Source organism: Belonocnema kinseyi, chromosome 5 (assembly GCF_010883055.1).
Source record: "Belonocnema kinseyi isolate 2016_QV_RU_SX_M_011 chromosome 5, B_treatae_v1, whole genome shotgun sequence".
NCBI classification, from domain to species: Eukaryota; Metazoa; Arthropoda; class Insecta; order Hymenoptera; family Cynipidae; genus Belonocnema; species Belonocnema kinseyi.
Genome location: NC_046661.1, coordinates 70899605 through 70924119, shown reverse-complemented (window position 1 = coordinate 70924119; position 24515 = coordinate 70899605). Strand labels below are relative to the sequence as shown.

General features: G+C 32.4%; 1 protein-coding gene across 5 annotated transcripts in view; it reads right to left on the bottom strand.

Annotated features, from left to right (window-relative positions):
- Nucleotides 1–24515, bottom strand: part of LOC117173207 (glucose dehydrogenase [FAD, quinone]-like) — a 164928-nt gene that overhangs the window by 105671 nt on the left and 34742 nt on the right. For 3 of the 5 annotated variants that reach the window (XM_033361652.1, XM_033361649.1, XM_033361653.1), the window contains exons 1-2: nt 21882–21956; nt 11294–11528 (exon numbers count right to left, since the gene is read on the bottom strand). The exons of the other annotated variants lie outside the window; for them this stretch is intronic. In XM_033361652.1, coding sequence (XP_033217543.1) covers nt 11294–11319 — 26 coding nt within the window. In that variant the 5' untranslated portion in view covers nt 11320–11528; nt 21882–21956. Of the gene's footprint in view, nt 1–11293; nt 11529–21881; nt 21957–24515 lie in introns of those variants that run through there. 5 annotated transcript variants of the gene reach the window in all.

Below are 24515 nucleotides of genomic sequence, written 5' to 3'. Positions count from 1 at the left end.
AAAATGAGGTTTTTCGATCAAAACCCCATAAAAAAGTAGCTGGACCCTACTTTTTTATTGCAAATTCGGATTCAGCGTCGAAAAATACATAAGAATATATAGCTCTGGTCAATTGCACAGACACTTTTGATTCTTTTGTGGGCCTGTGTAATTTATGGGTATATTACAGATAATTTATGGCAATGCGTAAAAGCTTCCACGGGGTTTGCATCCAGCCTCTTGACTCTGCCGTCGAGGGGCCCATTAGTTTGGCCGAGTGGAGCGCTAGTGGAAACGCGAATTGAAATTCTATCAATTTTAAATTCATTCATTTACAAGTTATTCACATTATTATAATAATGCATCGCATGTATTTAAACAATAAATTATTTCTTCCCTGGGAACATTTATTGCCCCTGAAAAGGGCCAATTGTTCCTGGCTGTCTCATATAGTTGACACGACGGTCCTTGTTGGGGATAGAAATACTTAATGGCTTCCAAAATACAGAGAAACAGTTGCTATTTAGAGATGTAGGTGCTTCTCCAAACATATTTAATCAGGTAATGTTCAGCATTGTTAACTGCCATTTTCCCGAGTCGCCTATGGAGATCCCGTTTGATCTTGCTGATAAGGGTTTTTTTCATAACTTTATACCCAATAATTTGTAAATAGAAAATTAAAAACTAAACTTGAAAGTATTTTATTGTTTTGAGTATTAGAATCCATTCTTGAAAATATTGTAACAAATAACTTTATGGATATACGGTCAGCGACCAATAGCAGAACTGAATATTTGAAATGGAGCTATAAATGATTTGTCTACACTCTGTTGGTCTAGTCGCCGCTATAAACCAGTTGCCAATTAATGCTTTTATAGGTCTTGGTTAGGTTTTCAGAATTCTGGTCAGCTTTCGTTTAAACTTTTTTTTCGAATTAATTTGTAAAAGAAAAAAAATTATTTACAATTAAAAATGAATTTTAAACTTCGAAATCAAGAAAATGATATTTTATTTAAAAACAGTTAAACTATCAGCAGAAAACAATTAATTTTGAACAAACAAGAATATGTTTCTGATAAAAAATGGTGACCGTTTTAACCAAATAGTTAAATTTTCAACAAAGAAATGCCCATTTGACTGCAAATTGAATATTTTAATTTTCAGACAATAGTGATGAATTTTCCACCAAACTGTTAAAGTTTTTTATCAAAGAGATGACTTCCTAACAATCAATGAAATAATTTATATTTAAACAAGAAAAAAGAAACAGTAAAATAATTCTAAATTGTTAGCATAAATCCCCATAGTATAAATGCCTCATAATATATAGTCCTGGACTGTATTTGCTTTCTTTTCCTTCTCCTAGCGTCTCCCTTTCTCTTCTTAATCCCAGGGGAAAAAGTCTGATGTTAGCCAGAGTTCACGACCGGCGTTGTAACGCCCCAGTTTTAATTCAGAATAAATACCAGTACTGTCTGTTAGTACTGTGCCAACCATCAGCATAGTACTGCTTTACTACTGGCTCAGTATTGACTGTCATTACTGGTATAATACCAACGCCAGATTACGCCAGATTACGATCATACTGGTTTACAACTAGCCCCGTACTTACCTTTATTACTAGTGTAATTTCGGCACAGGTGTTCCGCCAATGTTTGACGTGATACTGATATACTACTTTTGTAGCGCTGATACGTGTTACTGGTAAAATACTGAAACATGAGTTCAACGAACGCTAGGCATCATACTGGTTTAAAACTGGCCCAGTACTGACCGTCATCACTGGTGCAATACCGGCACAGGAGTTACGCCAATGGTTAGCATGATACTGAGTCGACTCCTGACGCAATAATGATACGGATTATTGGTAAAATACTGAAATAAAAATTTAATCAACGGTTGGCATAATACTAACGTACTACTGGCTGAGGAGTGATATGCGTTACTGGTAAAATACTGGCACCGGCGTTTCCCCAGCGATACAAGTAACAGTGGCCACATACCAACTACAAGTGCTGATTGACAAACGACATAAGAGTTCAGCAAGTGGTTGTCGTGATACTGAGTCTATTACTCGCGCATCACTGATACGTATTGCTGGTCAAATTCTGACACAAGCGTTAAACCAACGGTTGGCATCGTACTAGTATGCAACTGGCCCTGTACTGACCATTACCACTCGTGCCATACAGGCACAGGAGTTTCACCAACGTTTGGCGGCTTAGTGGATCTACTACTGGTGCAGTACTGATACGTATAACCGGTCAAATACTAACACAAGCGTTGAAACAACGATTGGCATCATACTGGTGTACTCATGGCTTAAGATTAAAATGGATTACTGGTTAAATACCGGCATCGATATTTCGCCAGTGATTAGCGTAGTTCTGGCCATATAATAACTTCAAGTGCTGACTGACAACCGAGATAAGAGTACAGCCAAAGGTTGGCGTGATACTGTATCTACTACTGGTGCAAGAGTTCAGGCAACGGTCGGCATTATACTGGTGTACTACTGGCTTAGGAGTGGTATACATATTTAGTGAAATACTCGTACTGGCGTTTCGTCAGCGATTGGCGTATTTTTTTGTAATTGTCACTAATTATATTAAAAATTTGAATTCAAACAATGTTTTTTTTTTTAACGAAAAATTGTATTTTTAATGTGAATTTTCAAAACAGAACAGTTACAGTCGGTAGTGTGCCCGAGTTTACCACCGGCGCAGTACTGGCCCAGTACTGCCCACCAGTATAGGCAGCCGGTGGATCGCCAAATATGGCAGAACGTTGGCTGAAAGACAGGGGCGTTAATATGCCAGTAGTACAAAAATGGATTAAAAAAAAAACGCATTTATAAATACTGTCAGGGTGATTTGAAATGTCGAGAAATCGACTATACAATTAAGGTGAAAACATTTTTTTTATTACTTTTTTTGAGGAACATATTCTAAGTTCCACCTTCATGAAAAATTTTAAATGTTCAGAAAAAATTGCGTTGTATGTATGCCTTAATCGGTTTAGAATAGTCTAAAACGCCTCAAAAGCAAAACGTTACACGAAGGTTTAAAGAAAATTGTTCTTAACAAAATTCTTGCGCAACGTGGTAGAATTTTTAAGTTCGTTCGGTACAAATTGTAATTGCTTATTTAAATGTTATTGTAAGAACCTTTAAAATGGTCTAAAACGCGAAAAAGTAAAATATTACACGAAGAAAATATATAGTCGATTTAAATAATTGATTTACAAATTATTCTATTTATATTTCCGTGAACAGTTAGTTTATTTTATATCTATTTGATGTCGTATGATGATAAAAATATTAACGAGAAAAAAGAATTGAAAAACTGTTGTTTTAACTTTTCTGAACAATATTTAGATTTAGGTATATCGATATAGGTTCGAAACCCCGTAGCGTTAGAAATATTATTTGTAATTTAATGTGTAAAACTGTAACATATCTATTCATTCTAAGCATTACCATTACCATGTATTGACAAAATACTCGCAGTCAATTATTATTGATCTTTTAAATACCTTTTTGGTTATATCTTTAGATTATAAAAATATTGTGTGTTACAATTAAACAAATAGTTTGAAATTTATATTTTTCTAATTATAAATAGTATTCGAACGATATGCAGTCGTATGATGATGAATAGATGGTACTTAAAACAATTAAATAATTTTCTATCATTTTTAAATTTAACTCCGGGATTTTCGTACGTAATGCTAAAGTACTGAAAGTCAGTACTGCGCCAGTACTGTCAAGCATTAAAAGAAAGTACGGCCATAGTTCTGGCCCAGTACAACCAGCCAGTACTATAACTCCGACAGGCGGTACTATACCAGTACTGGACCAGTGGTATATTTCTACCTGGGATACTTTCGTTATCACTTGAAGCCTGACCAGTACCCGCCCAGTACTAATCTGCAGTAGTGGCCCAGTGATGAACTGTAGTGCTGGCCCAGTACTAAAAGTCAGCTCCTCGCCGAGTTTTCAGTATTGGTTGAGCCAGTACTAGGCCAGTACTAACAGAGGGTACCGCACCAGTACCAAATGTAAGTACTAGCCCAGTACTGGCTAAATACTGCAAGTCAGTACAGAACATTGTTATTATTAGGGGTGTTACCGGTATAAAGCCAGTAGTCCTGCCAGTATTCTAACAGTACCGCGCCAGTACAGAACTCCGACCTAACATTTAATTTTAAACATTTTTATAAATTTCCGGCAAAGTATGACATTTTTGATCATTTGCGGCAATTGAATCAATTATGTATGGTAACTTTTCATAAATTACAGCAAAATTCTATTATCTGCAACCAAAATTACCTTTTATTCTTGCGGTGAGGGGGCTGATTATCTTAAAATGCGAGCTCATAGATGTATAATTTTCATTATTTACCTTTGACGTCACTGTTTACTCCCTAGAGAATAAAAATTAGAGCTTTAGCCCCGCTTCATAGGCGTCTAAAGGGTCTGAAATCATGCATGTGCCATTTAAAGGAAGTCTTTTTGAAAATTTCAAAAATGCGGCTCGTGTCCCAAACTCAATTTCGGAATAGTAGGTTTTTATCGTAAATAGGGGGAAAGGGTAGCTATATCACACTTATTATTTCGTGGTAGAGCTGCTGTTTTTATCTTTATAAATTCTTGACATTTTTATACACTTTACTCTGGCTTTTAGTCCACCCATTTTGGGCCTTCCTAGAACTCCTGGCACCGGCAAATTCTCAGACAATCAGGACAACAGTGTTTGGGATAGTCGGCTTGAAAGGACCGCAGCGCGCGGTTATTCAGCAAAGTATATTCGTGTACTTCCTAAATCAGAAAAAATGGTTTTCGCGAATATGTCTTTCTGTCGGTCGATCGAATTATTTGGCTGCAAGACTAGGCGAACTTTGTTGAAAAAGATATTTTGCCCTATTTTTCCATTCTTTACTTTGCTCTTAATATGAAGATTTCGCGCATTCTAGACTCCCATGCAATAAAACAATAAAATGTACTCATTCACTGATCAACAAAAATGACCTAATTATGTGTGGGGTGCGACGCATAATTCCTGAAGTATTTTTTGCGCTGAATTTAAATCTAGAATCCGTTTGTCTCCAGCCCCATTCTTTAAAAGATATTTGCAACTTGATATTTATTCAAAATTTGTTTATCTTAACTCAAAGTGTACTAAATTTATTTTTGTGTTGAAATGTTAGACATGGTTTCGATGCGTTATTCAATGTTGAATCCAATGACCACCTCATATTTCCAATCGATCTAACGGTCAGCGAGATATCGGGTAAAACCCTAAAAAAACACGAAAAAATAGAGTTTTCTAAAAATAGTTATAACTACGACATCATAATTGAGTTTTATATACATATAATAGGCTATTTTTGTTTGTTTTGTAGTATGTTTTTGATCGCAGCCTATCAGAAAGTACGCCTATTGCTTAAACGTAGATATCATATATTTTTATTATTCGATATAAGATTCCAGCAATAAATAGCCATAGAATCAATGCTATAGTTGCCTTGATATCTCGAATCTATTGAATCTTTCTGCATGTTTATCACTGATTGCTCCTAAATGATCAGGAATAAAGCTCAAATGCAAATTTAGAAAATGATTTTTGAGGGACATTTTCAATTTCATTATTTGGAAATTGTTTAGCATATCATCTATGAATCGCTTATAGTGATTAGATTTTTTGTTACCCAACAAATTTCGAATTACATTTGTCACCGAATACCAAGTTGCTGCCTCAAAGTCATTTAGGCAATTGTACATTTCTTTGTCGCTCATGATTTCGCGAATTTGGGGCCCTACAAACACACTTTCTTTGATCTTCGCTTCACTTAATCTAGAGAATTTTTTCTTAAACAACAGGAATCCATCTCCACTTTTGTTCGTTGCCTTTACCAAGTTTTTGACTACTCCCAATTTCATATGCAGGGGTGGCAAAATAATGAGTTCGGGGTCAACTAGGATTTCTTGCGCTACATTAATTTCACCCAGCTGTAGTGTTCTTCTATCTGGCCAAAATTTTTCAAAGTACTGCTTATATCTGGCACGACTACCCTAGTAACACAAAAAGCAGCAAATTTTTGTGTATCCTTCTTGCAATCCATGTAAAATTCGAATTACTTTGAAGTCTCCATTAATTTTGTTAGTCTCCGTTAATTTAATTAATAAAAAATCATCTCCGGACCACTGAAAGAGACTTTAGTTAATTTTATTAAGAAGTAACTTCATCTCGTCGTAACATTCTTTCATATGGGTTGCATGCGCCAAAGGTCTAGATGGAAACATTACCATTATGCAGAAGAAATCATTTGAAGCCAATCTTTTGTAAATCTATAAATAAATGCCATTCTTCTACTTTCTGCTCATGCCGAAGTGCTTTCATCAATCCGTCCGGATCTTTGCAATATAAGAGCCTACCCACTGCTGCAAAATATTTTCTTACGCCTTCCTCTGGATTGCGGTATGTAGTTTTTACACCAGCTTCTACTAAATTCTTTTCCTTTACTCGAGAGCCTAAGATTTCCGGTTTCTCTTTTGATAAATTAAGATCTCTTACTAAGTCTTTCAGTTCAAGCTGATTAAAAAAAAACTGGCACCGCTTTATAATGCTTAATTTCTGAAATTAAGGATATTTGAAAGAGATGCAAATCAAACTTAACACCCTTTTTTAACGTCCAATAAACAAGTTCATTCAATTATGAAGTTCATATCAGCTTAATTTCTGGTGCATCTTCATCATAATCAGGTTCTTTACCTTTACCATCTATATTTTTGTGTGGCGCACATATAGTCTTATAAACAGGTTTCGTTGCAGACGAAACCCTATTGTTTTTAAAGCATTTTGTAGTTTTTGCTTCGTGTCATGTTTACCATCATCATCTAAATTTTTGTGTGGCACACATACAATCCTATAAACAGGTTTTGTCGCAGACTAAACCCTATTGTACTTAAAGTATTTTGTAGCTTTGATTTTGTTTTGCTATAATTTATATATTAAAAATTAACAATCAGTGATGTGACTTACTAGTTCTCTACAAAAAATGGGTGTAGGAAATGGAAAATTTGGATAATTTCCACGATTTGCTAACCTGAGTTAAGTCGCACATGTCCTACAGCAAATGTTCGGTGCATAATTTGTATCCGAATCTATAGCTGCAATATTAAACTATAGCTCGTAGCCTTCTTTAAATCCACCTGAAAGTCTCTGCCTTTTGCTACTTGGTAAAAAAACGCTACATACATAACAAAACTTATTGGGATCGTTTGGACAAGTAACTAAAGTCTTGTAACTACTGATAGCTATTTAAACAACACCAAAAGACCCAGCCAGAATTTTATGATGTAGGGAGGATTATTGCTCATTTTTCGGTGAACATCTCCTATCTAGAGTTCAAACATCACCAGCTTCGATCGCTCCCGAGTAAAAATGCTTTGACTTGAGTTCGACTTGGTTACGTCTTGAGTTCGTTTCCAAGCCATCGATGTTTGGCTGCGTCTCAAAAGTGAGTCGAGACATAGGCCTTCATCTTTCTTTTATGGCCACGCCAGGTAGAACGGCGTTTATTTCTCTCAAGTTGAGCCTTGTCTTGGCTAAGACGACGTTTATTTGTCTCAAGACGAGGTTTGTTTTGTATCAGATAGTCAAACCTTCTTCGACTCATAAATGGGATTAAAAGTGATGAATAAATAATTTGTAATTATGTAATTAGTTATTTTTAATTAAAAAATTCGGAATCTGTGGGTCTGAACGAGTACAACCCTTCTAAATTTTCTTTAAAAAAATAATATTTGGAGCTTTCTAGAAGGATTTCCTAAGCCGTTAGAAATACGTGAAAACAAACAAAATTTTCGGTATCATCGTCAAACAAGTATAATGCATATGAAAATCCGTAAACATGTTGATTGTAAGTAATCTATGTAATCTATGTAAGTAATTTATGTAATTTTAAGTTATAAGAGAATTGAACAAGTTTATAAGTTCGTATACATTGGTAGCTTATTTACTATGGTCGGGAAAATAGATTAGGAATTAAAAGACGAATAAATGAAGGTAAGAAGGTTATTGATAGAGGAGGTCCCCTTATCAGAAGTAGAAATATATCAAATAAAGTTAAAATGGCAATACATAATTCCATATTTGTACCGACAGTACTATATGGTAGCGAGACATGGACTTATCAAGAAAAATATAAGAGTAAAATTAACGCAATTGACATGAGATGCATGCGCATGATATGCGGGAAAACCCTGATGGAAAAAGTAAGTCAGGAGACAATTCTAAAATAATGTGGTGCAGAAGAGACACTAGTAGACACATGGGAAAGAAATCGGTTAAGATGTTGCGGACAAGTTGAGAGAATGCCAAATGATCGACTAACGAAACAAGTGTATCAAGGTAAAGTAAATGGCAGCGTGACCAGAGGTAGACCGCGGAAAGAATGGTTAGAATGTGTGAATGAGACCCTAGTTAGAAGAGACATAAGAAGTCACAGAAACACGAGAGCCTGCATGAAAAAATGCATGGACATAAAAGAAGCTAGAGAAGTATGCCAGGACAGGAAAGTATGGCCGCAAATAATTAATAAAAAGAGTGTCATTAGAGTGAATGACGCCTGAAACAAAAGACCTTGGCCACTAATGGACCGTAGTGGGGAACCTTACATAACGACTTCGTGAGATTCATCGCTTGGGGTGATTGCTACTTAAGTAGCACGAGGATTCTGGATCAATCTGAAAAATCTATATCCCTTCCACACACACTTTCCTATGTCTTCAAGGCATAGAAACTTGTCTTCAAGATATAAATTGAAGTCTGGCTCCGTCTCAAATCTGAGATATGCTCAAGTCGAACTTTTCGACTTCAAAAAGTCTTGATTGGGGTCAATTCAAGTCGAACTCGAGTCGAAGAAGTTTAACTTGGGCTAAAATGAAAGTAGCTGACGGTTAGTGAAACAGCATACTTTTCACTATATATCGAGAACGTTTAGCGGTAGAATGATTTTTTTTAGTTTTGTTTGTAACTAAAAAATGTAAAAATAGCCCATTATTTGTGTATATACCACAATTATGTTGTCACTTATAACTAGTTTTAAAAAAACTCTATATTGCATGTTTTTTCAAGTTTTTAGCAAATATATCGGTCTTTGGTTTGAGGATTAAAAACAGATTAAAGTCATGTCTAACATTTTAAGGACAACATTATTTCATATATGTTACACTAAGTTACCAAAGTTTTATAAAAAAATTTAGTTGCAAGTATTTTGTAAATAAGAAGTTCTGGAGACAAACGGTTTCCAGATCTTAATTCAGCACAAAAAAGTACTTCGGAAATGATGTGTCACATCCCACTGATGCTTAGATCGTTTTTCCTGACCAATTATCATATAATTGCACTTACTGTCTAAATATGAATCAGTAAAATGTTCACTGATTGAAATAGTAGCTAAACATTTCACGGATTAATCAGTAATTTCGGGCTTCTTCACTAATCAGTTCAGTAACACCAGAGTCAATTATGTAAAACATAATATCTAATGTTTAAAGTTAAGCGTTGTTGTTTCTCTTTCCCTCAAGTTGCAAAAAAAATTCCTGAATGTTTAAGATTTGATTATATTTATGGGTTCTGAGTTTTTACTATGATTATTTGATTCAATTTAATAAAATAATATTTTATAATTAATAATAAATTAACATGGTTTAATGCTGTAAACTCTTAAAATTCATTATTTTACTGAATGAATAAGTAACTTGTCACTGATTGTCAGTGACCGATTTCTAGCTATTTCAATCAGTGAATTCTCACTGAAAGTCAGTGACATTTAACTGAATTCGATTTGGAGAGTATGGAAATTATATAATAATATAGTTAATATAATTAGACTTATCTATAATTGAAATTATGGTATTTTTATGCAAATATTGATAAGATAAAATAAAAGTCTTCATGACCTAAAGGCGCAATTTTGTTAAGTTTTTCAACGAAAATAATTTTACTTGATCTCCAGCAAGCGTAAAATAAATAATTTTTCCGGGCTTTCGGGAATTAGATGTTAAAATAATATCAGGTGGAATTTTCATGAAATTAATTCTCAGCCTTTTAAAATTTAAAAATCCGTACACGTTCTGTATGCTGGTATTTTTACGTTATTCGCTCGCTTAATCTGGTCAGTTTTTTGCTTCAGTATGACCATTCATAAAACTATCATTCTTTCTTGCAATGGTTACTTTTTTGTACAATATATTGTGCCAAATTTTATACGGTGAGATGACACTGTACTGATGAATTATTATGGTTCCAATCTCATTTTTATAGATACTATTAGAGATATTAAAATATATCTTTAAATTAATAGTTACAATATAAGTAATAACAGAGTATGCGTGTGTTAGATAATAAAACGATGCTACTAAATCTTTGGTGCGTACTAGCCTTCGTTTTAACCTCTTTATGATTTTCGAAACATTTATCAAGTCCTGATTTACACGTCTATGATTTCAGCAGTATTGAGCATAAGCAGTGAGAAGCTGCGACGTAGAGACTGTCAGATTTGCATTTTATTTGTTCACTCTTCAGCGCTTGTGTAGTTGAAAAAAATATCCCGTCCTTTTATTTATTTAGTATTATTATTACTAATAAAATATTGAGGGCTTCAGTTTTTTTCTAGTTACAATTTTTTAAAGAAAAGAAAGCTAATGAGCATGCACATACCAGTGCCCCTGCAATGGTCGTTGCGCACGTGCGTTACGGAACACAAGGAAGCGTATGCATGACAGCGTCTCATTCTGCGTGATACGGTCTGTCGAGAACGTAGTGGTCAAGATTGCACCAACGTGTTTTTTCACTACAAAATATTTCGCATTTTATGAATGAACATACGTTTTTGTCAGTGAAACACATTAAGTGGCATCGTACGCACAAAGTTTGATGTTATTTGGTGGGTGAAGAGTTAATACAAGTCAAATATTCCAGTAAAACGAGGATATCTGAACGGGATAAAGAAAAGTCTCGCAATCAACAAAATTCTATTTAGATATTATTATTTAACCTTTGGCTTTCACGCATCTGGGACTTCCACCGTTCAACCTGATATATCTAAATTAAATTTTTCTCTGAAAAAAATCTTATTCGCTCTACTGGGAATCAAAGCACAGCATTTTTTTCAGAGATACGCTGTATTCCTAGCGAAGCGAAGTGGAAGATCTTTATTCAGAGGAAAATTTAAGTCAACATTTTCAATTCATAGCTCCATCTAGTCTGAAAGGACGTTAAAGAATGTCTGTTATTTAAGGAATTACCTTAGATTGATAGTTTTCATCTCCATTTTCAAAGTTGGTGAAGGATATCTCTATTGATTGATTGTCACCAACTCCGATGATAATACAGATTTTTAGGAAGTCATCGTGACTCAGGTTGTATCGGGCTTGTCTCATGTTCAAACACTGCAGTCTTGGCAGCCACGATGACGCGGGTTCGATTACCAAACCAGGAAGTTTCGTCTTCTGTCCCTTGGTGTACTACTCCAAATATATCCTACAGTTTATAATTAACCTTACAGAATAGTCGCTAATGATCCCGGCAGTTAATGCGAATATAAACACTCAATTAATAAAAAATACAGATTCCTTTGAAACTGGTATATCTAGTTGTGTAATAGAAAACACTGAGTGGAGGATCTACGACACTCTAACGAGGTTCGCATAACACCCTGCTTTGAACCTCTAAGTATGCAGACTTGGATATTATCTGCAGATTCTTAGGAGCTAAAGAGGACCTAAATTACACAGGACCACAAATAAAAAAAGGATTTTTCGTCAACTACGAAAAATGGCGGCAAATCGATTTTTCCATATGCAAAAACCTGATAGAGCTCAAGTCCAAATAATTTCCATTCTCGAAATTGTAAAGTCAATAAACCACAGACCTATGGTATAAACTCACAAACCCCAAACCTGCAAAACCCTAGACCCACAAATTTCCCCTCCCCTCTCTTCATTTATCTTCTTAACTCTCCTCGATCCAACCATTCGAATTCCACAAAAAACTCTCTTCCCTCCCTTCCCCCTCCTCTCCCTTCATATTTTTCTTCCTACATACATCTTTGATCCCCATGAGCCACAAATCTTCAAACCCTACATCTACAGACATTATATATAAATACCATAGATTTAAAATCCTAGATCAAGATAACCTCTCTCCCCCTCCCCACTCCCCACAATATTACTCTTACGCTATACGTCTTTAACCCAAAAACCATAACCTACGAACCTTAATACTACAAACTCTAGGCACAAGTACCATTCATGTTCAAATCCTAGCTCTACATAACATCTCTCTCTTGCTTCCTTCTCCCATTCCCTTTCCCCACTAAATCACGGACAGATCCATGGCCAGACTAATATATCAGAGGGGGCAAAAATAATCTTATGAGGGGCAAAGTTTTTTTTTTCGCTGTGTAGTATTATTAAGAGCAACTTATTTTCAAAAAAGATTGGAGGAAAAAGAAATTATCCAGGTGAAACTATTATAAAACATACGTGAATGAATAAATTCCAGAGCTTTCTGTCAATACAAAACTACTTTACCTGCGATTCGGTTTGATTTTTCCTTTCGTAGGTTCACAATTTTCAGGAAAAATAGAAAACAGTTTTTGGCTTATCAAATATGTTGTTTCGAACGCATCGTCGCAGTGGAAGTATGTAATGCATTCATGTACACTTTTAATGATCGGAAGAGTGCTAGCTAAACCAGTTTCTGTTGATTGCAAAATTCTATCTGCTGGCTCGATACATTTCAAAATATTCAGGACAGCACATAGCATAAAAGTGAATTTCTGACTTTTCATAATGCTTAAAGAACCGGATACTTATTACGCTACAAAAAATTCTTTCGAAACGACGATACAATTTGAGTCAAAGAGTAAAATACATTTCTTCACGATTCTAATTCCGGGGGGGGGGGGTGAACTCATGCGCATTGCCCCCCCAGCCCTCCTGGTTACAGGCCTGAATCTCTCTATCTTTATACTTCTTTGATGCCCGCATAATGCAAGAGTGATAGGGCGGAGTTTGGTGGAGGAGGAGAGAGCAGTGATCCCTGCTTTGAAACGAGTACCCTCCAAACTATCGCAAGTCTATGTCCGTGTGAATATAGTAGGAGACGATTTACATGACTTGGTTGCGCGCGCAACCCATTTCTCCTTTTCTGAATTTGAAAACTCGAAGGCGCACGATTTCCGGTTGAAAAACTAATTATTATGTTGAAAATGTACTATTTTGTAAAAAAAGGTCCTATTTTCTATCAAAAGTTCAACTACTTTGTTTAAATTTATTTTTTTTTTATTTGAAGTTTCATCTTTTTCCTTGACAATACATTTTTGAAACTGAAAATTAAAAAAATATAAATATTTAGTTGAAAGTTTCACTCTTTGAATGAAAACTCATATTTTTCGCTTCAAAAATTAAACTTTTTGTAGATAATTTGTCTCCTTCACTTTAAAATTAAATAATTTTGTTGAAAATCCATGTATTTTGGTTAAAATTTGTCTTTTTTTGTAGATCATTAATTTTCTTGTCGAAAATTCATCTTATTGGTTGAAAACTTAACGACTTTGTTGAAAATTCATTTTTCCAGTTAAAAATTATTTATGTTTATCTGAAAATGTAACTATTATAGGGTTGATTAAAAATTAATCGAATATAATGATTAAGTTGAAAAATCTTTTTTTTATACAACATTAATCTTCTTGGTGGAAAATTCACCTTTTCCCTTGAAAATTTAACAATTTTGTTGAAAATTCGTTTTTTTCTTGTTCAATTCAATTTTTTATCACAGTTTTTATCTGGAAATTGAACTATTCCATTTTTGGTTGAAATTTTATCATGTATATTGTATCAGTTAAAACACCAATTATTTGATAGAAAATTAATTTATTGGTTTTCGATTATGATTTTTTTTAATTGACCGTTCATTTAAAACAATCCACTATAAACAACTATACAAATTTGAACAGAATGGTTCGAAATTGAAAGCCTTGAATTGTTAAAATTGTAATGAGCTAAATTTTAACTTTAAACGCTACAATTTTAATTTAAAAGAAGATTCAAAATTAATTTAAAATTTGAAATTATTTCAAATAATCTGAAACACGATGTAGATTTTTGCGGATTTTTAAAAAATAAGCTTTTTGAGAATTGTAAAATATTTTAAAAGAATAACAAAAATTGTTGTGATTGCTAAAGAAATAAAAAATAATTTTTAGTTTCAAAAATTAATTTTAAGTGAGTATTTGAAAAGATATTAAAAATTAAAAAAAAGAAGCAGGAAGATTTTGAGGCAATTTTTTTATTTTGCAGTTTTTTTAATGTTAGGAAAAAATCTAATTAACAAAATATATCAATTTTCAACCCAAAAGTTTACTTTTAAACAAAATCAATTAATTTTCTATAAAATAATTGGTGTTTTAACTTTTTATGCTTATATTATATAAAATGATTTAATTTATTTTCAGTTTGTTAGAGGCGAGGGGCACTTATTTTAATTTCTCTGTTCCCAAATTTGTTTATAGGTCCTTTTCGGTGCTTTTTATGCCTTTCAGGTTTTTTTCACCGATCCAATATATTTATTTATATATACGGCTCAAAATAGTTGTTTTTCATTCATTACATAACCTTCCTTCTAATTTAGTAATTTAAGTCTTCAAAGTTTGTAGTTTATCAATGGATCGATTGCAGATTCTCTACTCTACTTGAATAATTTTTCGAAAATACATGTAAAAATTGATGTACTCACAACATTGCCAACAATTTTTTTTCCGCGAAATTGGTAAAACACATTTCGAAGTTTTATTTCTGTTTTCTTAACAGGTGTAATTAAGATTCTTCAAATTCTAATTTCATACTAATAATAGATACATGATATAAATTTTAAAAACTTAATCAATTCCCAAAAAATTATATATTTTTATAAAGATTTTTCCTTATACTAGACTATTATGAGTACGCGCACGCACGCGCTCACTTTTATACTCATTTTTATCATTAACTCAATTTTCTAATAAAAATTTATTTGTTAAAATTTTCTTAATAGACGTTTTGTAAATAAAAATTGATTTTTAGGATGAAGCACGGTATAGAAATAAATTAATCAATATTTTTCAGTAACACAAGAATTCTTTTTTGTTATTTTTTGAGTTACACGCATTTTCAAATTATTTACAAGGAAAGAAGTATCAGCAGTTTTTTAAAATTATATAAGTTTTATCATTTTCATGAGACAATTAGAAAAGAATTTTAAATATTTAAGATGTGTCAAAAAAAGAATGTAGAAGATTTGAAAAATATATATTTTATTTTAATGGATTTTACAAATTATTAGAAAAATTTTAGCCTTTTCAAAAGATATTTAGGCCTTTTATAATTTCAGAAGAAATAATAAATATTCCATAAATTTTCGAATATGCTTCCAAGGTTTAAAATATTTTTAATCTATGCAAAGCCTCTTAAATTCCTAGAATTTTTTTTTAATGAATCCAATTTTTCTAGATTAAAAAATATATATATTTTACGGAATTTTACAAAATAATAGGAAACGTTCGAGCCCTTTTAAAATTAAATATCTACACAATACTTCTTAAATTTTTAAAAATATATTTATCTGACTGGAATTTTTCTTGAAATTTTGAAAAGATATTTAAAACCTAAAAAGCTGCCTCAAAATATCCCCAATTTTCTTAAGAACTTAAATAACATTTATTTCTTTATTTGAGACCTTTCAAAGTTATTTTAATTAAGGGCATGTGATACTTTACCATATGGGTTTTCAGTTTTCCACCCATTTTTTTCACAATTTTTAATTTGAAAAAGAACATTAGTGTCCAGATGTTTGCGTTTTTAACGTATGGCTTCCTTTTTGTTTAAAAACTTTTACATAAATCTACACTTTTTAAGTCTTCTGCAGTTTAAAAATCTTCTTTATTTTCCTTAAATCTTCGCAATATTTATAGAATTTTATGGTTTAATTTATTTTTTATTTTAGAATGTTACCAAATTGACCCATTTTGCTTTATAATCTTCTACTCTTTCTCAAAATTTAAGGAAATATTTGATGTTTCAAAATCTTTTTTGAATTTTCTCCTAAAGGTTATTTTTCAAATTAAAAAATCTAAAGAAATTGTTTTGCGAACCTAAAGTATTTATGTCATTATCCAGAATTTTTGAAAAAGTTCTAAAATATCTTATAAATTTTAATTGTTTTTTTTTAAATCTTTCAAAGAGTTCTAAATATCTCTTAAATTTACTCAAGTTTATTCTAAAATTATATATTTTTACACGATGTTGCTTTAAAAGCTTGTAAACTCATTTTTAAATTTTCTGAAATAATTTGAAAAGCTTTTAAATCTTTTTTAATGAGCTCTTAGAACTCATTAGTAACAAATTGCTGAAATTTTCCCAGCATCGAAATCTGGAAATACTAAAATCCCAATCTCTTGATTTTATTTCAAAGCAGATAGAGATATAAATAGAACCGCCAAAGTGTTCCGACCAGCAATCGTACACCTTCGAGTTTTCAAATTCAGAAAAGGAGAAATGGGTTGCGCGCGCAACCAAGTCATGTACATCATCTCCTACAATATTCACACTGACATAGACCTGTGATAGGATTGGAGGGTACTTCGTTTCAAATCTGGGATCACTGAGAGAGAGGACATGTAGATCTAGGATTTGAACGGGTATGGTACTTTTGCCTAGAGTTTTTAGTTATAAAGTTTGTAGGTTAATGGTTTATGGGTCCAAGCACAAGACTGACGGGGTGGAAAGGGGGGACGGGGAGATTTGTAGTTTATGGAGATTAAAGACGTATATAGGAAGAATAATGGGTTGGAAAAAGAGGAAAAAGGGAGTTAAGTCGAAATATAAGTCCTTTTTTTATACTTTTAAATTCTCTTGCCTCGGAGACTTCAAAAGGATCTGCTGAGGGTTAATGGAATATAATACAAGTACTGTTTAACTACTCAAAATGTGCAGAAATTTCCATTTTTGCATGTTTGGAGGTCTTAAAACGGACCTAATGAAATACTTAGTAGATTCTCGTAGATCCTCTATTCAGTATTTCTTACATGTTGTAATATGAATGCGTTGTCCCAAGTGCGAATTGACCGTCTGGTCAACCGTCGGGCGATCGGTCGAGCTTTGTGCACCACTGGCCGGACCAATCAGATAAATGATAGCGGTCAACCGCCTTTGGCTCTATATGTCGGCCCTACGTTTGGTCCCATATATAGGCCATCTATTAAGATGATGCCGACCCAACCTTCGACAAAAATAATTAATTAAATTTAAAATTTTTAAAATTTAATTACATAATTTTGACGCTTTAAAAAATCGCACTCGCCGCACTTGAAGTTTGGTTACAAAAACTCCGCTAAATGGTTTAACGCTCACGGGGCTCTTCAATAACAGAAAGATTGTTGAAATCGTCTAATTTTTATAGAGTAACATTATTTACAAATGTACTGATATTATATAACAAAAAGATTAAAAAGTTAATCAACAAATTTTTTTTTGAAAGAATGTTTGCTACGATTTTACACAATTTTACGTTTCTAAAGTTGTATTGCAAGAAATTTTGATGAAAACACGATATTTAAATTTTTTGAGATTATTATTGTTGAAATTACAACAAACTTAACAAGTAAATTCATTGGTCAGGATTTTTCAATGGAATTTTTTTATGTGAGTTTTTTTAATAAGAAACTTTATGATAATTTTAGCAAAATTCATAATTTGTTGAGCCAATTTTCGACAGAAAAATTTGATGCTAACTCTGTCATTAGAAACCTCATGATAATTTCAGAAAAATAAATAATTTTTTGTTCAGTCTTATAATTTTTTTAACAAATGCAGTTTTGGGGCATTTGTCAGCGGAAAAATTCTTTTTTTTCGATTCCAGACTTTTTCACTAGGATCTTAATAATAAATTCAGCCACATTTATGATTAGGTGATATATTTTACCTTTTTTTTAAACAAATTTAACAAAACAAATGCATTATTCGGGCATCTGTGAACGGTAAAATTCGTTTTTTTATGTCAGTCCTTTTAATTTAGTACTTTATGATCCTTTCAGCAAAATGAATAATTAGTTAATACATTCCATGATCTTTTAAACAAATTAAAAAATCATATGAATTATTTGGGAATTTGACAACGAAAAAGATCTGGAAAATGTTGGAAAATTCGAAAAATGCCTCATTAATGCATTTGTTTATTAAACTTATTCATAATATCAACAACAATAATTTAGCGAAGAAATTTCTTCATCATTACACTGTTCTTGTTTATTATATATTATTGGAGCATCTTTAACTAATGTTACTGTATAAAACAAAGAGAATTTTAACACAGAAAAAATGACCATTTTGTTCATCATATTTATTTATAAAAACATTGAAAGCCTGATTTAAAATGTAAAAAAATTCCATAACTCTAATTTTAGATTGTATAAGTTATTCAATTAAAAAATATTATCAGATAGGAAATTTAAAATGATTAAATTTCACTTTCGCGGTCTGTTTGTAAGAATTAACCAAAGTTGCTCCGAACGTCTGCTCATTCTCGGGCCAAGGTTTGACTGACCGTGGACTTTTATGTTAAGAATTGTACTGTTTTTCAGAAAATTCATCCTTTTGGTTTTGAAATTAAACAATTTAGCAAAAAATTAAACTTTTTGGATTAAACTTTATAGTGTCCATTGTATAAGTTAAAAATAAAGTACTTGGTAGAAAATTTATGTATTTTTTTTAAATCGCCTCTTTGGGTAGAAAAGTATTCTTTTTTGTTGAACGAAATTTACAGTTACATTACAAATTTTGTTTCTGTAGCAATTATTGTTTGTTGTGAAGAATCATAAACAAATTCATGAAAAAAATCATTTTTTATCAGAGCGCTACCGGTAACTAATCCAATAAATTCGCGCGAAAACATGAATTATTATTATTATTTGATTATTAATTCATTATTTATTGATGATGGATCAACTATTAATTAATAATTAATCAAATAATAAGTAAATGTCCATTATTTATTTATTAATTACTAAATAATTATTTTTTTGGCTATGTACGAAACAATCAACTTGCTTCGAACTATTTCTTCTGACGATTAATTTGTATACCGAAAATTAATTTAATTGTCAAATAAATGGCAATATATCACTTTTAAATATTTTCGTGTAATTCAAAGTCAATAAAAATGATTTTAATGTCAACATGCCTTATATATCATTGTTGCAGCATATTGTAAATGCATGTACGTTTGTATTTACATCAATATAGATAATGCAGTGTATGTTAGATTGTCTATCTACCAAAAAGAACTCAAATAAATATTCTCACATTATAATATGCAGTAAATTTTAATGAATGGTGACATTATTATTTTATAAATGGTAATAATTTGAAATATTAGAAAATAGTTATTCATTAATATTTTAGTTAATTTTCAATATTAGTTTCAATAATTTTACATTTGAAACCTCTAAATGAAATTTTTCATTATCGCAGAGTTTTTAGAGTCTTAAATCGGCCTTAAACTTTTGTAGAGATTATAAAAGGTGTGAATAAGAACTTGAAAAATACTGCGTAAATTTTGAAGAGACTCAAAGAGGATTAAAATTGTACTAAATAAGGCCTAAGGCAATCAAACAAGCATGACGAGTATTAAGGGGATCTAAAAAAGAATCCATTCAACACCATGAAGAATATAAAAAAGACCTATATTTCGACTCAGGAGAGTTTTTAGTAAGCTTAGAATTTGAACATGTAGTATTTTTGTGTGTAGGACCAAGGGGGTTGTAAGTTTGGGGTTTGTGGGCTTATGGTTCGGTGGTAACACACTAATACAAGAATCTGAATTTCAGTAGAGAAATGCGTTTGACTTTTAGATGTAACCAAAAGGATCATTCGCCAGTTGAAAGTCAACTGATGATTTTAACATGACTTTAAGTAACGCGCTTTGTTGAAAGTCAACAGCTTTATGGACCTAAAATGCACTTTATAGATTAATTTAAGACAGCTGATTGTTGAAATACAAGGTACAGAACACAAATCTTCAATCCATTTTTATATCTTTTTTATGACATATGAACGATTCTTATATTCATAATCAAAATCCGTTATAGATCTGAGTACATATTTCCAAATAGCAAACGTTGACGAAACGACTATACCATGAGCTCAGTGTTGATCGATACTATACAGCCAGCGCTATCGACACGATATTGGCTACTCTTAGCTGCACTCTTGGCACCTCTTCTAAAATCGCCGAAATCCGTCTGTTTGCGCATCGCCGCATCGCATTTCGCGCATGCCTTTCTGCCAGCCCAAATTCAATTTCGGACTGCGCGAATGAAAATCATCCTAAACTCAACATAACTGTCAATTAATCATCATATTACCCGTATATCAGATAGGAGACACTGCACTTATGTTCGATTTCTGGTTGAAATCAAGTGACTTACTTAATTTAATGCAAAAACGAAAATCATGTACATTTAAAATTCATCATCTTGCATTACTGTGAATGCAGTTTGTTGAGTTTTCAATTTCAAGGATGAAAATTAGGTGGATTTGAGCTGCATCAGGTTTCTGCATATGGAAAAATCGATTTTCCGCCATTTTTCGCGATTGAAAAATCCTGACGTGCTGGAGATAAATGCCTAATGGATTTGGATTCAGCAAACAGAAATAAATATAGGACACGTGAGTTTCTTCTGAAAAACTTGTTTCATTTATTTGTGGTCCTGTATTATACATGAACGTCAGCATAAGAAGAGCCCTCGTGGACGCTTCCAGTTTAGGAGATTTTCAAGTTTTTTAATTTGAGGTCAAAATGATTATTTTCGAGTTTTAGTGGGGGATGAAACTGAGACTAATATTAAATCTATTAGGATTACACTTATATGCAGAAAGTGACGAGAAGTATTTATATTTTTAGTTTTAAAGCAAAAGTATAACATGTATTCTTATGGCACTCGTTTTAACCCTGAAATTCCAGGACTGATCCTGGTATATGCACCTTTATTTAATTTCAGATCAGCCATAAGGGCGGATGGTGACATATTGCAATAAATAATTTTTTTAGATCCTCCTAAATTCTCCATGGTTTTCAGAAGTTTAGAGGAGGGCCTCTTTTTCGACCTCGTGAATCGCGCTTGGCTCGGCCAATTTTATTAGTCTCACTTCTTGCTCAGATTAGTTGACAGTTTAATGCATGCACGGAAAGTAGCTTATTTTCCAATATTAAAATAAACGCCTTTTTTCCTTCCCCAGATGCATAATACACTAGTTTCTCATTTAGGTGGTCTTAGAACGTGAATATTTGATGAAACCTTGTAAAGTCTAATTTAATTCCAAACCATTAGCTTCCCTGAAAAAAATCGTTTTTTCAACAAATTATTTCTTTGGCATAGGGGAAAACAAATTTTTATTTGAATCAGATGTTTTTCGTCTGTCCTTCTTTATTTGGTTCGAAAAAGTTTTTGGTGAGTTTAAATAAGTCTCTTGTTTAAATTAAGTAAAGTTCTTGTTTACATGCAATATGTTTTTTTTTCAAACCAATTAAAGATTTTTTCAAGTAAAGTACATCTTTTTTTTTACATTTTACATTAAAATTTAGCATTCTTTATAAAAATTATTTGTGAAATCGATAATTTGTTTTTTTTTTAAATTATAATTATTATTTTATACGTAAGAGTAGGGCCATTTATTCAATCCTAATTTCTAATTCGGGTTAATTTTTAATTATTCTTCTTATTTTTGAATTAAAAAATTATACGTTATAATAATTATAAATTAAGCAGAAGTAGATACTTCGATTGCATATACTTACAGTGTCAGATCTACTTTAGCCTACTGTCGCCACAACTCGAGCCAAGACATTCCCGATAATAGCCGCAGAGCATTTAATGCACTCTCCGAGCATCTAGTGCTATACTATTTAGTTATTCAACTCGTACATTCCAAGACACAATGCGGTACTAAGTGTGCTTTATGTCGATCTATGTCACTCTCATGGAATTAGTCCTGATACCGCTCCGCCAAACGCTCCTAGCGAAAAACGGTCAATGGTTGAAAATGAAAAGAGCCACATGTATTGGAAATTCATATACTCGATAGTTGTTTATGTCGCGTAGACGAGTCGTGATGTAGTTATTCTTAACTGCGTGGAACGAAACATGTTTAACGAAGCCATTCTCATCATGCATTTCGTTTTTCACAGTTAGATTTTGTCTAAAATATTAATTTTTCTACACTATGTACAACACTATTATATCAGATGTAATTAAACTGAATTTTGAACAGTTCGAATACGTGTAAAATATTTGAAAATTTTTATTTTTTTCGTTCAAAAAATTGAAATCTTATAATTTAGTTCAGAATTTAGTTACTTTCTATCAAAGTTATAATTTCTAGTTGAAATTTCAGCGTCTGAGTTAAAAATTGAACTAACTGGTTAGAAATAAACTTTTTTGTTGAAAATTCATATTTTTCCGAGTGGATAATTTAAAATGTTTCAAGAAAAATGTTGAAAATGTTATTATTTGAAAATGTAAACATTTAATATTAATGGATTTTCGATGTACGTTTTGATCTACATAAGAATTGGTTGGTGGAACCTAAGAATTGGATGTGGCATCCAATTTAATTGGATTCTGGAGTGCCATCCCATCAGTTGGCTGAGACAGCCACTTTTATTGGATGAATTAAAATTGGCTGTGACATCCAACTGAGGAGGATCGCTCATGCTGAAACTTGGCTGCCCCATCCAACTATACTTGTAGCATGCTACTATCTCCTTGGTTAGGACATCTAATATAAATGTAGCTATACCTATTTCTATTGTATCGTACATCTATTTTTATTTGATACTAGGACCATTTACTTGGATTCATCGGATATTCTACAGGAATTCTATAAAAAGTAAATTAAAGTAAATTCTATAAATATATCATAAAAAATATTATCATACTATATTTTGCACACAATAATATATATTTCACAGAGCATACCTAAAAGCAACATAAACATTATTATCTTGCATTCTCACACATATAACTGGACCGGATGACAACAAATTTTCTATTAAGATGCATTCCGACTTTCCAGTTGTACAGAAAGAAGTCAAACTTACTGTCACTTCCATCGGGAAAACTGCCACCAGCTCTTCTCGTAGTTCAAGGAATCTCTATGGGGATATTCTATAGTTTAGTTGAACAAGAAAACTTATTCGAGATAACAATATTTCTTCACAGTGTTTCCATAATGTCCCAGGGCAAAGGTCCTGAAGCGCCATACTCACACTTTGTTTGGATCCAGATCTGCATTCATTTCGCAGTCAATGAGGTACACAGAAAGCTGCGAAAGTACAGTTCCATCGAAGAAACCATTATTGTACAAGCCCACAAACTTCTTGCCTTTCAGACTACAGTCCAAAAACCTGCGAACGGAATGTTGGACAAAAATAAAATAATTAAAACCATTTAACACATTCATTTTTGTAAATAGTACAACTCAGAAAATACTTGCATTTTGTACGTTGCTGTGCCTGACTTCCCGCCCTCTTTTTACTGGTCCTACTGCTTCAGTATCTCATTCGTAGGTTTCTGGATATTTAGAACGCTTTTGCCCTGTAGAAGGTGTTGTAACTGCAATCGTACTGGGAACGTCTTGCGTCGAAAGATCCAGGTCTTCTGCAAAATTACTGATATCCACTGCGTCAGTGTCCTGAAAAAATTAATTTCAGTGGAATATTCTCTCCGTCAGCTGAACCAAATTGTTAAATTTTTTAACAACTGATTAATTTTCTAAACAAAATATGAATTTCCAACAAACAGCATCAATTTCTAACCGAAATTTCTTAACAAAAAAGATTGTGTTATACCAAAAAGATGAATTTCAAAAGAAATTACTACATCAATTTGGTACCAAATAGACGAATTTTTTAACAAAATACATACATTTCTCACCAAATATGTAGTTGAGTTTTTAACCAAAAGACTAATTTCCTACAAAAATATTAATTTCCAAACAAACTGCATGAATTTTAAACCAACATTTATTAACAAAAAAGATTGTTTTCTACCAAAAAATACGAGTTTTTGAACAAATTACATACGAGGGTAGTTCAATAAGTCCTTACAATGACCAACATATGGCGCGCGAATCGCTCCAAATCATCTGTTTTCAGTCAGCACCACTCCCGACTAGATATATGGTGCAGTCACAGTCCACATCTTCTGAGTTTACGTGTTTTTATAACCAATTGAAAAAAAAAAATTGTTCGTTAAGAAAAATGGAAAAAAACGAGTACAGAGCGGTAATCAAACATTTTTATTTAAAGGGTTTAACTCCATATGAGATGAAAAATGAATTGGACTCAGTTCATGGCACATCTGCCCCTGCCTTAGCAACGGTTTATAAGTGGGTAAATGAATTTAAGCGTGGTCGTACATCAATAAGTGAC